General features: G+C 42.0%; 1 protein-coding gene across 1 annotated transcript in view; it reads left to right on the top strand.

Annotated features, from left to right (window-relative positions):
• The first annotated feature begins 202 nt into the window (after positions 1 to 202).
• The window catches only part of CFAP65 (cilia and flagella associated protein 65), a 60,405-nt gene continuing 45,704 nt past the window's right edge, over positions 203 to 14,903 (top strand). The window contains exons 1-8 of the mRNA XM_054971639.1: positions 203 to 289; positions 2,208 to 2,290; positions 2,487 to 2,671; positions 6,605 to 6,707; positions 7,291 to 7,457; positions 9,535 to 9,731; positions 11,796 to 11,941; positions 14,224 to 14,446. Coding sequence (XP_054827614.1) covers positions 2,216 to 2,290; positions 2,487 to 2,671; positions 6,605 to 6,707; positions 7,291 to 7,457; positions 9,535 to 9,731; positions 11,796 to 11,941; positions 14,224 to 14,446 — 1,096 coding nt within the window. The 5' untranslated portion in view covers positions 203 to 289; positions 2,208 to 2,215. The remainder of the gene's footprint in view (positions 290 to 2,207; positions 2,291 to 2,486; positions 2,672 to 6,604; positions 6,708 to 7,290; positions 7,458 to 9,534; positions 9,732 to 11,795; positions 11,942 to 14,223; positions 14,447 to 14,903) is intronic.

Raw genomic sequence — 14,903 nt, 5'->3', positions numbered from 1 at the left:
TTCATGTTATTCTTGAGCATTTAAATTTATTTAAAGTCTCTCCCTCCCTCCAGTGTCCCGTTCCACTCCCTCCGCCCATAACCCCCTCCCTTCCAGACGCCCGCCTTAAAAAAAGATCCTTCTGAGTTGCCGTAGCCGATTGCTAGGGGTGACGCGTTCGAGACTTTCGGCGTCTTGTTCCCATAGTAACGGTGAGGCGTTTCAAGTTCTTCGGTGGACTGGAGCCTCCATTCTTACGCCTCCTTGCGGCTCTAGGATTTTCCTGGTTTGAGGAGGAAAAGAAAATCAGGTAGGGACAGTAGAGCGCGCCATTTCATTCCCCCTCTGCCCCCCCTCCGGCCTAGTCCCGCTGCGGGCATCATAGTCCACCTCCTCCTCCCATTCTGCCCACAAGGACTTCTCCCCATTCACTTTTCATTCCTGCTTCTCCCCTTTCCCTTGTGTCTCACAATGGTGATTATTATGTATTTGTTGATATTTTATCCTGTTTTCCAGACCAAAACAAAATGAAAGGTTGTGGTTCTTTCAACATTAACAGAATTATTGTTGTGTAATTTTTGGTGGGCTCACTTCACCTGCTGGGAGTTGTAGACCACGAAAACTTCTGCCACAATTTATGCAGTTATCTGTTTTAGATATTTGTACACTGCTTTTCTCCCCTATAAGAGAAGAGGAGACTGTTTTTCCTCCTTCATTTCGTCCTCACAATAAGTACCTTGGGAGGTAGGATAGACTGAGAGTGACTGGTTCAAGGTCACCCAGCTTCCATGGCAAAGAAGAGATTCACTTGGGCCTGTCAGAAACAGTAGTCTGACACTCTAACCATTGCAGAACACTGGGGCTCACAATAAATCTGTGCCACAACATCTTTCTTTTTTATTTCTACTGCAAGAGACTAACAAGGGTATCCCTCTGGAATTTGTAACAAAAATGGTTTCCCGAAGTAGCTCACATCAATTAAAATTCAGTAGCTTGCAATAAACACTGCATAGATGAAAAGAAGATGCAGGCTCTGTCTTTATGTTTACGAAGTAAAGATAAAGGCTTGCAAGGCAAGGCAAGGCAAAGTAGAGCCTGAGAATGCATTGATAAAAGTGAATTGCCTGTGGGTATTTGCATGTTGATTTTTGCTTGCTTGTGAGGTGCAGCTACCCTGTAGCCCTTAGGATCAAATTATATCTGATGCTGGTGTTTGGTGAGCAGAATTCCAGATGTACTATTTGATCCTAAAAAACCACTGAGAGAGATCACAATCTGGATCAGTGCTACAGTGCTAGGGAATAGGAGGGGGGGTCTAATGCTGTGTGCAGTTGAAAATCCCCCCCTCAAAGGTGCTTTCAGCCATGGTAAGGAAAAGGACAGGTGTCTTTTTCTATACTGAAACCTAAGACCATCAGGGGACATTTATGGTTGGGGAAACTGCACAGGTGGGAGAGTAAATCCCCTTTATCCAGCCTTGTGGCCTCAGTCCAGATCCTGCCCCCATTAGCTACTTTTTGCAATGTCAAATATCACATCTGGAATTCCATCCACAGAACTCCAGTATCATGTGAAATTTGGCCCTTACTTCCCTGGCCAGAATGATTTTCCCCACCTTAGTGCAATTAGAGGGCAACTGATCGACAGTGTATACATGTCAGAGCCAATGAAGTGGTTAGAGTGGGATCTGGTTCCTCACTCTGCCAAAGAAGTTCACTGAGTAACCTTGGGCCAGTAACATACTCTCAACCTAACCTACTTCATAAAGTTGTGAGGATAAAATGGAAGAAAGGAGAATGATGTAAGCCACTTTGGGTCCTTATTGAGGAGAAACGTGGGATATAAATGAAGTAAATAAAATAATAAAATAAATTTCATTTCAGTTATCATACAAATACAGCAAAATCACACTTACCTGTGAGTAAGTTGCCTTCAATTCAGAGACAATTGCCTGGATTTACTAAGTAAACTTTATAAAGATTGTGCTGCATGTTCTCTGGTGTTTTGTGGAATTAGGGCTTTCTGTCTTGAAATAAGGTTTGTTCATGGACAATGTAGTAAAAGTAACAGAAACAAAACATCACCCCACTTTTCAGCCTCTGTAAGTAATCACCTCAATACTTTCAGTATGATTAGATGTTAATCATAGAGAGCTATCTTTTACTTCCATCAGTAACTTTGATAGTCTATCATTTTCTGAACAGCTAACATGTTTTTGATTCTCCCAGGTGCAAAGATGCTCACTCAGGTGCAGAGATGTACATCCAGCTCAGACCCCCTCCAGAGACTTTGTCATGGTGGTACCACTCAGGTGTGTAGTCTTTGTGGCTCAGGTAGCAAAAGTATTGCGCTTGAATACCTGAGTATTTTCCACTAGCATATTCTTAGCTATTCCAGCATATTTCATTGTAAACACGATTTCCTTCATTAATTTTTGGGAGCGCTTGAATAACTTGTTCTTCTGATGAGCTAATGAGTATATAACTTACTTTCACTTGTTCCTTCAGAAGGTGGCAGTACCTATACGAAGGCCTCTAGTCTCCAACCTGAGGAAAACCAAGGAAAGGAGTACGTTCTGGGGCATTGAAGTAGCTGAGACCCTCTACTGGTGTCGGTGGTATCTGGGAAAAGAATTCACGAAACATTTAACTTTGAAAAACATTTGTCTGAAAACTCAGAAGCTGAGGTTCAGGTGGGTAGGCCATGCAAAAGGCAAGAGGCTCTGTATTTGCTCCATTCTCCATCAGCTTCTTTCTACTGGGATAGTGACCACTGCTAGTGCTCTTTTGAATCTTCCTTCTTAACCCAGTTGTATTTAGCAAAATATTGCTGGAAAAGGTGCTGTATACTTGATTCTGTTTGAAATTTGCCCACATGTATCCCAGTAGTACAGGCTGCAGCCAGTTTGGCGTAGTGGTTAAGAGTGGCAGGATTCTAATCTGGAGAACCTGTTTTGATTTCCCACTCCTCCACCTGAAGCTTGTGTCAGTCACAGCTCTCTTGGAGCTCTCTCAGCCCCACTCACCTCACAGGGTGATTGTTATGGGGATAATAATGACATACTTTGTAAACAACTCTGAGTGGACATTAAGTTGTCCTGAAGCGCGGTGTATAAATCAAATATTCTTATTATTACTGCTCAATCCACATCCTACCCAAATGTTCCAACATTGTACCACTTGATTTCTGTGTGTTTACTCACAAGTGGTTTCAATGGGACTTACTCCTGCATAGGATTGCCACTGGGCGAATGGATGCTGCGGATTTGGCTCTGCCAATAGCTGCTAACATTGGATTACTGCATTGTGAGTTAGCCAGTATGGTGTAGTGGTGTGAACGTTAGATCCAGGTTTAAATACACACTCAGCCTTGACAAGCCTAACCTGTCTCACAGGGTTTTTGTTGGGGCATAATAGAAGAGAGGAGAGACCTGTATCCCACATTGTGCTCCTTGAGGCTGACTTGGTCTGAGAGTTGGTTAATGCCTGCTTTGGAGAGGGGGTAGTTGCCTCAGTTTTGATACAGGCTGTGGTGCATCCACTTCTAAAAAAGCCTCCTCTGGAATCAGGAGATCTCAATAACTATCAAACAGTCTCAAATGTTCCATTTTTAAGCAAGATAATTGAATGCAGGCTGGCTGGACAATTTCAAGCTTTCCTGGATGAGGTTTGGTTTTAGGCCTGGTTATAGGACTAGAAACAGCCTTGGTGAATGACATGCACTGAGAGATGGACAGAGAGAGTATGACTTTGTTGATTCTCCTGGACTTCACAGCGGCTTTTAACATCATCAGTTATGGTATCCTTCTGAACTGCCTTTCTGGGCTTATATTGGGAGATACTGTTTTGCAGTAGTTCCAGTCCTACCTGGAGGATAGGTTTAAGAAAGTGATGCTGATGAACTGCTCCTCAGCCCCTTAGCTGTTGGCTCTTGGGGTCCTGTGAGGTGCCATCTTGTCCCCTATGTTCTTTATGATCTACATGAAACTGCTGGGTAAGGTCATTCAGAGATCTGGGCTAGGTTGTCACCTAAATGTAGATGACACTCAGCTCATGCTTCCAGCTGGTCCCGAGGAGGCTATAGAAACCCTGAACTGGTGCATGGAGGCAGTTTTGGAATGGATGTGAGCTAATAAACTGAAGATGGAAGTGCTACTGATGAATGGAAGGTCAGATCTGGGATTTAAGGTGTCACCAGTTCTGGATGGGGTTGCTCTCCTTTTGAGGGAATAGGTCCATAGTTGGGGGATGATCTTGGACCCAGATCTACTGCTGGATAAACAAGTGGCAATTTGTGGCCAGGAATACTTTTTATCAGTCTTGACTGGTTAGCCAGCTGTGGCTTTTCCTAGACAGAAAATTTGACCACTGTGTGCATGCCCTGGTTACTTTCAGCCATTTGACAACAGCTGTCAAGCAGTGACTCAGTACCTGTACTGCATCACCAAGGGATTTGGATAGCAAGATACAGAGCTGGGTACCATCTGCATATTGATGGCATCCTATTCTATAGCTACAAATGATATCTCCTAAAGGCTTTACGTAGAGGTTAAATAACAGGGATAAGATAGCACCCTGTGGAACCCCACAAGATATTTCACACACTGTGGATAGCTGGTCTGCAACTAAAACCGATCAAAAGATTTAGTGCAACTTGTGACAATAAGATTTAGTTGCTTGGGTCACTTACAGAGAACATATCCTACCAGTTTTGAAACAGCTATAGTGGTTCTCAGTCTGTTTCTGGGTACAATTTAAGGTACTGGTTATTATTTATAAAGCCCTAAATGGTCTGGGACTCAGCCTACCTTCTTTCATACATACTTGCCTAGGGGCAAAAACCTTTAGTAGGACTCCTTTGGTAGGATTTCCCCCCCTGTTGTGGTGTCTAAATTGTGCAATGTCATCCCTGCATTGATTTTCCTTGCACTGAGGCAATTGAACCTTGGGCACTAAATGAAAATCCTCCCTCCCTCTTGAGTCTTTTGTTAATTTTTGTTGCTTGTGTTGTGGAATTATTTATGATGTTCATTGATTTTTTTTATCTTGCATTAATCTATTGTGTATAATTCTGTATGATTAATTTGTATCATCTTTATGATGTTGTTATTCAGGTTTGTTTACTATTACTGTTTACTGTTACTGCTGCTATAATATTTTTAGGAAAGGAGACATTGATTTTAATGATTTTATCCATTTTAACTGTTGATTTTTGTTGTGTATTATTTTTACAAGCTGCCTCATATGCAGTTTTAAGTGTGGGTATAAACATATTAAATAAAATATATTAAATATATTAAATAAATAATGGCAACATACTGGAATGCCAATGTGTGCGCATATAATGCCGGTATTGTGTCAGCTGCACTGGTTGCCGGTGGAGTACCGAATCAGGTTCAAGATTCTGGTATTAACCTATAAAGCCCTATGTGGACTGGGACTGGCGTATCTGCGGGACCGCCTCTCCCCATATGAACCCCAGAGGACTCTTCATTCCAGTGATAAATATCTGTTAAAGATCCCTGGCCCTAGGGAGGTCCGCCTGGCATCGACCAGGTCCAGGGCCTTTTCAGTCCTGGCCCCAGCCTGGTGGAACGCTCTGTCCAATGAGACCAGGGCCTGGCGGGGTTTGTTATCTTTCCACCAGGCCTGTAAGACAGAGCTGTTCCGCCAGGCATATGGTTGATGAGAGGCAGTGCCTCCTAGCCGGGGGAGTACATCACATGCCCTCCCTACTAGTGACACCCTCCATATCTCACATATTTCCCTGCCAAATTGCTCTGGAAATGGCTAAAAAGGTGGTTGGCTAGATCATTGTGCCGCTGTGTTTATATATATGTATTTTAACTATGGTATTTAAATGTTTTATGTTTTTAAATCATATAAATTGTGTTATGTAATTTAAATTTTAGTTGCAATCCACCCTGAGCCTGCTGATGTGGGGAGGGCAGAATAGAAATCAAATATAAATAAATAAATAAATACCATTGATATAATATAGTTAGAATAGTATAGTTTTCCAGTTTGCTTAACTGGAATATAAAGTTGTGTGTTCATATCTTTTGTCTTCATGTAAAACCAGTTTGACAACATTGGTATACCTCTAATAATTGATAGTGGGCCTCCTCCCTGGTTTTGGTGTGTATTTATGTATTTTTATTGAATTCTTTTATATATTATTTTAAATGCTGTTTTACTTCTAATGTTCAAACATTTTCATGTTTACTACCTAGGGGAACCCTAATTGGATGGAAAGGTGACATAAAAATGTTTTAAATAAATAAACTTCTAACAGTTTTCTCTATCTGACTGACCTTTTGTGTAGTAAGTTAACATCCTTGACTTTTATGTATTCTGTGATTATCAGTTATGCAAAAATTTCAGTTTTCTTCATAATTTAAACATTTTAGTTAATATTCTCTACACAGAATTATTTTTTTTAGGTTTATTACATTTCTCTGAATCTGATAGTAAAAATATGTGGTGCGACCTTTTTCGGTGTTTGTTTCATACATAACACAGAACATCTTGTGTTGTTGAAATTTCATATCCATATTTTTTGTTCTGATTGTATCTTAGCATATTACTTCCATCTCTACTTTCTATGGTATGTTTGTTTTTTTCAGACCACCTACTACACGTTTCTTCATCACTGTTTTCCCACAGCCAATTATTCTGAGCCCTGGAATGTCCTTAACTTTGCCCATTATTTTCCGACCTTTGGAAAAGGTATGCTAGGGATGTATGTACTGACTTCCTTTCTAACACCACTAATATAGGCTTTAAAAAAATTGTAACACCATTCCCTCAAAAGGGATTTTGGACTGACTAGTCAGAGAGGGCATGGAGGTGATTGCTGGAACTTGTGCCCCTATGTACATTGCTGCTTCCTTAAAGTTATTCTTGGTTTGCTGTCAAAGATATGCAAACTCAGGGTTTTCCTCCTTACTGAAAGGAATCCAAATTTGTGAAAGGGAGAGTGTAACTTGTTGGGTACAGCCAAAATACTAGTGCAATCATGACAATAGTGTAGTAGCATTCACAACACTGTCAAGGCCAGCTGACAGCCACACAAACCTCCCTTAGAAAAGAGAAAGTAATAATATTACCCTGGTGATCTTCAAAATGTCGCAGTGAATGGACTAATGATGAATCAGACTTATCTGCTAGCAGAGTTCTCATGTGCAGTCAGTCCTCTGTTTACTACTTGGGGTGCATGAATATGAAGCAATGTACATAGAGCTCTGGATGTTCTTTGCATTGGGCATGGAAAACTGAGTCAGCCTGACTGTTTGTTTCATTGCCTGTGTAGAAGGAGTATGAAGATAGCATCCTGTTTGAAAAACCAGAGGGGGAATTCTCTGTTGCATTATATGCTAAGCTGCCACGCTTCAGCTTGCTTTTCCCAGACAGCATTCAGCTCCCCTTCTGTGCTGTTCATGACTGTACAAAGGCTGCATTTATCCTGCACAATGATGGGTGAGTGTTCTTGTCTCTTGCCTTCAGAGATTTCTGAATTTGTTTTTAGACCCATTTCCAGGCTCATTCCTGCCAAGGTTGCTATTAGAGGTTCTACATATTAGTTCAGACACAGAAAACTTCTAGATCCAGAGGAGATAGCCCTGTTAGTCTGTAGTAGCAAAAATAGAAAAGAGTCCAGTAGCACCTTTAAGACTAACCAACTTTACTGTAGCATAAGCTTTCGAGAATCACAGTTCTCTTCTTCAGATGCATGGAAGGTAAGAAACTGGTCAGATATATAGGTGGACATCTACTCCCCCCTCCCCTCTCCACCTATATATCTGACCAGTTTCTTCTTACCTTCCATGCATCTGAAGAAGAGAACTGTGATTCTCGAAAGCTTATGCTACAGTAAAGTTGGTTAGTGTTAAAGGTGCTACTGGACTCTTCTATTTTAGAAAACTCCTAATTGTTCAAAATGACATCTGATATGGATACTGTAGGAAGCCTTGCTTGTCTGTAGTAGTAAAATAAAGCTGGAGTCTAATGGAACCTTAGGCTAAAAACAGTTATTCCAGCATATGTTTTGGGGAGTCAGAGCTGATGCATCTGAAGATGAAGTAGTCTGTGACTCAAGAAAAGTTTATGCCAGAATTAAGTTCTATTGGTTTTTAAAGTGCTGCTGGACTCCTACTTATAATGTACTTAGGAATTCCACTCCAGTGATGAAAAGTTGATCAACCTAGCCTATAATCAAAGAAAGTAGGAGTTTTCAATGATTCTTGCAATTTTTAAAAAATGTTATTTATTTATAGTCTGCTTTTCTTACTGCAACTCGAGGTAGATTACACAGCATAATACAATCAATAGGCTGGAACATCCAATCAGTAATGTAATTGGATTAGGATTGCAGAAATATGAAACCGAGCAGAAATCTGCGACGCAACTGAAACAAAGCATAAGTATTAATGTGGCAAGTTAAACGATGTGAAGATTACGCAGTAGAATAATACATACACCAACAGATAGTACATAGTACAGATAGTACATACATAGTGGTCCTTTCCCCTTCTTTAAAGTGTCGTTCTTAACTATTTCTGTACAAGTGTACAGCCTTCTTAACTGTGTAAAAAGCCCTCGAAATTCAGTTTTGCATAGTTTGTGGAATACCATGAGAATGGGAGCCTTTCTGACCTCATCAGGCAGGCCATTCCATAAGATGGGGGCCACAATAGAGAATGCATGTGTGCATCTTGCCTATTTGCTGGGGTGCACTTGCAGAGAGCTCTGCTCAAATGAGAAAAGCTTTTGTGGTGGTAGGTAGTGGGAAAGGCAATCTTGCAGATATGAAGGTCCAAGGCTACGAAGGGCCTTGTATGTGATAGCTGGAAGAAAGCATTTTTTTGCAGCTGTATTAACTTGTTTCTCCAGCAGTAATGTTGGATCCAGTATGACCCCTGGGTGTTTAATCAAGTCAGCAACGGTCAGCTGAATCCCATCAGAAATGGGAAGCGCAATGCCTTTCAAGACCTCTGTCTTCCAAACCAACATTACCTGTGCTCTGAGAAACCCACAGGATAGGTCTTACATTGATGATAACAGGTCTTAATGAAGAAACAGGGATCACAAAGAAATGAAAGAGGTGATTGCAAAAGCAGGGAAGGATGGAATTCTGAATGGCAGGAATAGTTGCTGCAGGGTTTTAAAGAACAGTAAAGAGTGAAAGGAAAAATACCTAGGATGGGTAAGAGTTATAAGGTGTTGGAAGTAATGGAACAAATAAAGTATGGCTGAAAGTCAAGTAACTTTAGATGTAAATGTTTGAGGTACCAAACACAATATTGCTGATTGCTGAGATCAAGGTGACCAGTCTGCTTTGGGCTGTGAGCAGGAAAGAGGCATGGGAGAAATCTCTATATATATTGCTTTATGTATCTGGCAAAGAACTAATGGCATGACATGTACATCTCAATTTCTTGTAGTTTCTTATGTAACGGAACGGTTATCATATTTTTACATACTTTTCTGATTCTTTGAGAACTCAGCTGCCATGTTGGAGAACCTTCTGCTTACAGTATGATTCTGTTTCTTCTAGGGATGTATATACGTGCTTTAACTGGGAAGTGCCAACCCCTTTTAACTTTATTCCTTCCCATGGCATGTTGGATCCAGGTCAGGAATGCACAATAAAAGTGATCTTTCAACCTCATGCAGCTCTGGTGCATGATGTGTCAGCAACATGCAGCTTCGGAGATAATCAGGAGCAGAAGCCCATGAGACTGACAGCTGTTGGTGAGGATGTGTAGATACTAAAACCAAGGGCATACAACATGGTTTGGGAGAGATGGGAGAAAAGGACCCAGTTTGTAGGCAAAATAAAGGCTTGTGAATCTAAAAGAAACTGGACACTGTAGCACCTAGAAAGTTACTTATACAGTTACCATGAAATGTGGAGAGATGTTTCTACCTCTGTGGGAATTCTTACATGGCAGAATGGAAAGATACAAAATTTGGTATCCCCAGAAGATAGACAAGATTATACAGGAGTGGCAACAGGCATTTAGACACCCCAAGAAGGCAGGCAATACTACACAATAGGAAGAGGGAGACATTATTCAGTGGGCAGCGACTTACATTTGGCTCCATAAAGATGACAGACAGCAAGGCATTGTCAGGGCTTGCCGCCGCTGCCGCTGGGCGTGGCACTGGGCGGTCTGCTCCTGACGTCACAGGGGGGCCAGGGATTCTGCAGGACCCTGCTCTGTGGAAGGAGGGGCGGTATACCTCACCCAGACTCCCTCTCAGTCCACTCGCTGGCCTGCTCAACCTGGCCTGCTTACCCTCTGCGTCCTCCTTCATCTCCTCCTTCCAGAACTCTCCTCCAAGCCTCCACCCTTGCATCTTACTGCTCTCACTCCACATCATCACTCCTCACTCACACCCCCCCCCCCACAGGGCTCTTCCCAGCCAGCTTTTATAGGGCTTCCTTCTACTGCCCCACCCCTCTTCCAGCCTGGCCTTGGGCTGCACCAAGCAGTTGCAGCTGGGGTAGCTGATCTGGCCCCACTGACCAGCACCAGCTGTGCCTTGTTCTCTGGCTGCCCAGCCTCCCTGCCTTGGCTGATTGCTGAAGGCATGTCCAGCTGCAGTCCCCTGGCTAGCAGCCCAGCCTCCCTGGCAGAGCTGATGGCTGAAGGTGGGTCCAGCTGCGGCTCCTTGGCTGGTTGCCCAGGGCTTCCTGCAGAGTGCCTCCAATAGCCCCACCTGGAGTGGCTTGGCTTTTGGCAACTCCTGGGCCAGGCTACTATTTTCTAGCTGGGGCATGGCTTTGGGTTGTTGGGGCTGCTGCTGCTTCTCCTCCTCAGGTAAGGTCTTTGGGTGGGTGACTGCTGGGCTCCCAATCCCTCTGCCCTTGCCCCCTTCCACCTTGCCTAGCCTCCTTTCCCTCCCTAGGGGAGTGGGACTCGCTGGCCTCTCTCCGTCTCCCCCTGCCTCCTGAGGCCCTGGGCTTTTGCCCCTTGCCCCTGGCACCGGCAGGTTCTGGCTCCATTTGCCTGTGGGAGGGGTTGACCTGCTGTCCCCCAGCTGCCCCCTCTGCCTGCCAGTCAGACCGGTTGACCTGCTGTCAGCTGGCTGACCAGTTGACCTGCTGTCTGCTGGCTGCCCCCTCTGTTTGCCCGTCAGCCCGGCTGACCCGCTGTTCCCTCCTACCAAGTCTGGGGGCTGGGACCCAGACCCCGGACAGGCATAACAGGCAGAGGTTAACATTTTGCATTCCCATAAAAGCAGGTGATGTTGCAGAGAGTCACAAAGGTAGATCTTGTACTTACACCCTTGGGGAAATAGGTGGAGTTACAGAGATGGTATAGAGACAAGTTTTGCTTGAACCTTCACAAGGGCATGCATAGCAAGCAGAACACAACACTTGTTCAAAGGGGTACAGGTTAGGATGTTTTGTTTACATCCTCAGGAAGTTGAACTGTCAAGAAGAGAGGATGTGTGCATTTTAATCAGTCATGCACACAGAAAAATCAGTGTTTGTGTACACTGCAATCAGTAACACATAGGAAAGACAGACTAGCAAATTTTTATGTACTGCAATCACAGTTAACACATACAAAAAACATAATTCTGGGTTATTAGGTGACCTGGGTATAGCTGGGCCATGACTGTAGCAGTCTTTTTTGCTTTGAATTAGCCTATCTGGCCATTCCAATTTAAGATTAGTATGCAGGATATTGACCCAATCCCTAATTGCTTACTCTCTGGGGCAACTTTAATTTACATAGGCTTTCAGAATAGGAAAATGCAACAATCTTGTTTTTTAGCCTTAACCTTTTTTTTTTTTGTTTGCAGCCAAATATCCCCACCTGCTGGTGAAAGTGCCAGAAGATGCATGTGAAGATGCTGGGCATAGACATTTCAGGGATGTGCTCTGCTTTGGCTCTGTTGCTGTTGGCAGCACTGCAGAAAGATACGTGGAAATCTGCAATCTATCTGTGGTACAGGGATTTTATCATTGAGTTTGACCAAGAGATAATTTACATGCATGATAACATGTTCAAGGATACATGTCCAAGTTCTGCTTTGTCTGTACATACAGCATATTAATATTTTATAAAGAAGCTTCAAATACTTTGGTAGTGGTGAGGTAAAATCTTGGCATGCTCTGAGAAATTAAATGTTGGGCATGTGGCATATGATTCATCTGACTTTACAGCTTCACAAGCTTTACATGATTTGTGTGGTCTGTGTGTAAGTACACTTCCGTAACCAAGTCAAGGTTAATTATCACAATCATTTTGTGAGCTTAATTTTGAGTCCACATGGATTCTTTTTCTTGCATTTTTCCTGCCAATGTTTTGCTTGTTCCACACACCATCCTATAGTTCCCTTGTTGACCAAATTTCAGAGCATGATGCATTGCTAATTTGCTACTGCCCTAATTACCCATGAAAATCTGCCTTAATACTGCTGAGTGTTAAAACTTACTATAGTGGGTTCAGATATTTTTTCAGAGTAGCATTTACGGAGTGCGCTCATTGTGTTTTAAAGCATGGGTGAGATGGCATCAGTGTTCTATGGTTTCATTTTTTGTTAGTAAAATACCAGTGGTCTATCAAAATGTTTCAACTTAGCAAAGCACGAATGCATTCTTAGGATTATTTACAGTTAAGACATAACTAATCTTTTTCAAGTGACCCTGAGTTTAGTCCAGCATTCTTTGCAAGATCTCAGCAATCAACAGATACTAGGTAGCTGAATAGAAATAGACTAGTGCTTTCCTAGTGGACCTTCAGTCTCTAAGACATATGCTAATAATTAGTGTATTTGCTAGATTGTAAAAGATGGCTACTCCATGTTTCAGATGAATCATTTTAATATGTTTCAGGGGGCTCATTCCCATGGTAAGCCCTATTCTATGTCCAGTAGTTTCCCAAAGTCAATTGCCCTTCACCTTTCACTGGCAGTTTTACCATACTCAGCTGAACCATTTTCCAATTCACTTCCTGCTAACATTAAGTTCTTTCCAGTAACTTTGTGCTGTTCACTCCTGATTTCTGTAAATTATAGAAATAGAGGTGAACATGGTTCATATTTCAACAGCTCCTGATATGTGCCACTGCATGGTAGAGATTAGTATGTTATGGTAAACACTGGTTTGGATCTAGCAGTCTGTTGTCAAAAAGCGCTGATGACCATAGATCTTCCCCACTTTCTTCTGCAGCCATTTCCAACCCTGGGAAAGTTTATTAATCATGTTTGATGTCTATTTGCAGTTTCTCCTGGCACAGGCCTAGAGATACAAGGCCCCTGAAATAAAACAAAACAAACCTTTCTCCCAGGGATTTTTGGGTTTTTTGCACTGATAAAATCTCCTAAGAAACATTTTCCATTTTGGAGGGAATGAACTGATTTTTAAAACTAGGTTTTCTCAGTCAAAATTTGTACCATAAAGAGGTTTTTTATGTAAGACAGTCTACAGCATTACATAAAGATAATTCCTATGCATACTGTAGATATGTACATTTCAAAGATAAATTTATGGTTTAAATTTGATTTATTTGATTCAAACAATATGCTATAAAGTGTTTGATGAAAATAAACTATTGAAGAGTTTAGTATTATAAAGTGTTATTCTACAACCTGTTCAGTGTTATAAAGTTCTATATTTAATAATGCTACTAGCTGTATTGTGACTGAGAGAGTTTGTGTCCAAGTAACTCACCTCCTTTTGTTTACTACAAAATTTGTCTTTCCTGTTTTCAACTTTTTCCATGCTGCTTGGATGTCAAAAAACGAAGGTACAGATGCTAAGGCCGCATAGGATACAGCAGTCTGCAGCAGTGGATGCATTTGCAATTTTGCTTGTAGAATACTGAGGCATGCCAAATAGTACAATTTTATATGCTAAATACGTTCTAAAAGATGCATTTTTTATTGTTAGAGCAGGAACACAAGTTTAGGCATGATAAGAAATAAAGTATTGCATATATTTTAATTTTCCCCCAAACTTTTGTTTTTCAGGGGGTAAAGCCCCCCACCATGGCTTCAAAATTTCCAGAAAATGTTCATGGAACCACACACAAACTGTTTAATCTCCTTATTCTTCCAACACACTACCTCAGGAACTGAGAATGCTAATCTGCTTGTCTTCTGGTGCATTTCCACCAGTGGCTTGCATGGAATTTTGGCTCAGACTCTCCTGACCAAAGCTACCAGATGCAGGGCAGGCTTTTCTCTCCTTGAAGAGATGGATGTAACTCTGTTTGTTTCTTGGTAGGTTAAAGCTCCATTCCGGATTGAAAGATCAAAGGAATCAATGCTTCGTGATTGTGACTTCTCTTGTGGTGTGACCCAAGCCACTGTTTCAGCTGGTGGGAAGCTTATCATCCCCTTGCATTTCAGGCCACATATCGTGGGTATGAAGAATGTGGACTATTTCACTGTTGCACCTGCTGGGAATGTGACACATTCTGTGCTGAAGGTGACAGGATCATGCAAAGGTACAAGGCACTGAAAACCTTTCTAATTCTCCATGCTATGTTAAAACATCTGCTGGTATTTCTCTCTTATTTCTGCTGATTCCTGTAAATGTAAGTTGTAGAATCTTTCTGAATATCAGATTGTAGCCAAGATATGTATATGAAATTGTGCATGGAAAACTCACTGTGTGTATGTGCTACATGTATTCCACAGTTGGTGATTAAGTAGTCTTTTAAATTTTCCATGGAATGTAGTAAATTGCAGCTAGAAACTGATTTATTTGGACTCATACTGTTTTCTACTTTTGTGGTCGTCAACATTGTATTGCTGCTGGCTTACAGGTTCCTTCCTGTGATTTATGGAACTGTAGCCGGTGTCTAGTATCCTTGTCTTCCAGCAACAAACAAAATCCGACCTGCACTCCTTGTAGTTGACCCTTCCTCTCACTAGTTGGGGGAAGGGATACTGTGTCTTTGC

Source organism: Eublepharis macularius, chromosome 2, assembly GCF_028583425.1.
Source record: "Eublepharis macularius isolate TG4126 chromosome 2, MPM_Emac_v1.0, whole genome shotgun sequence".
Taxonomy (NCBI): Eukaryota; Metazoa; Chordata; class Lepidosauria; order Squamata; family Eublepharidae; genus Eublepharis; species Eublepharis macularius.
The sequence above is the reverse complement of the archived record's forward strand: the minus strand, read 5'-3'. Positions and strand labels throughout refer to the sequence as shown.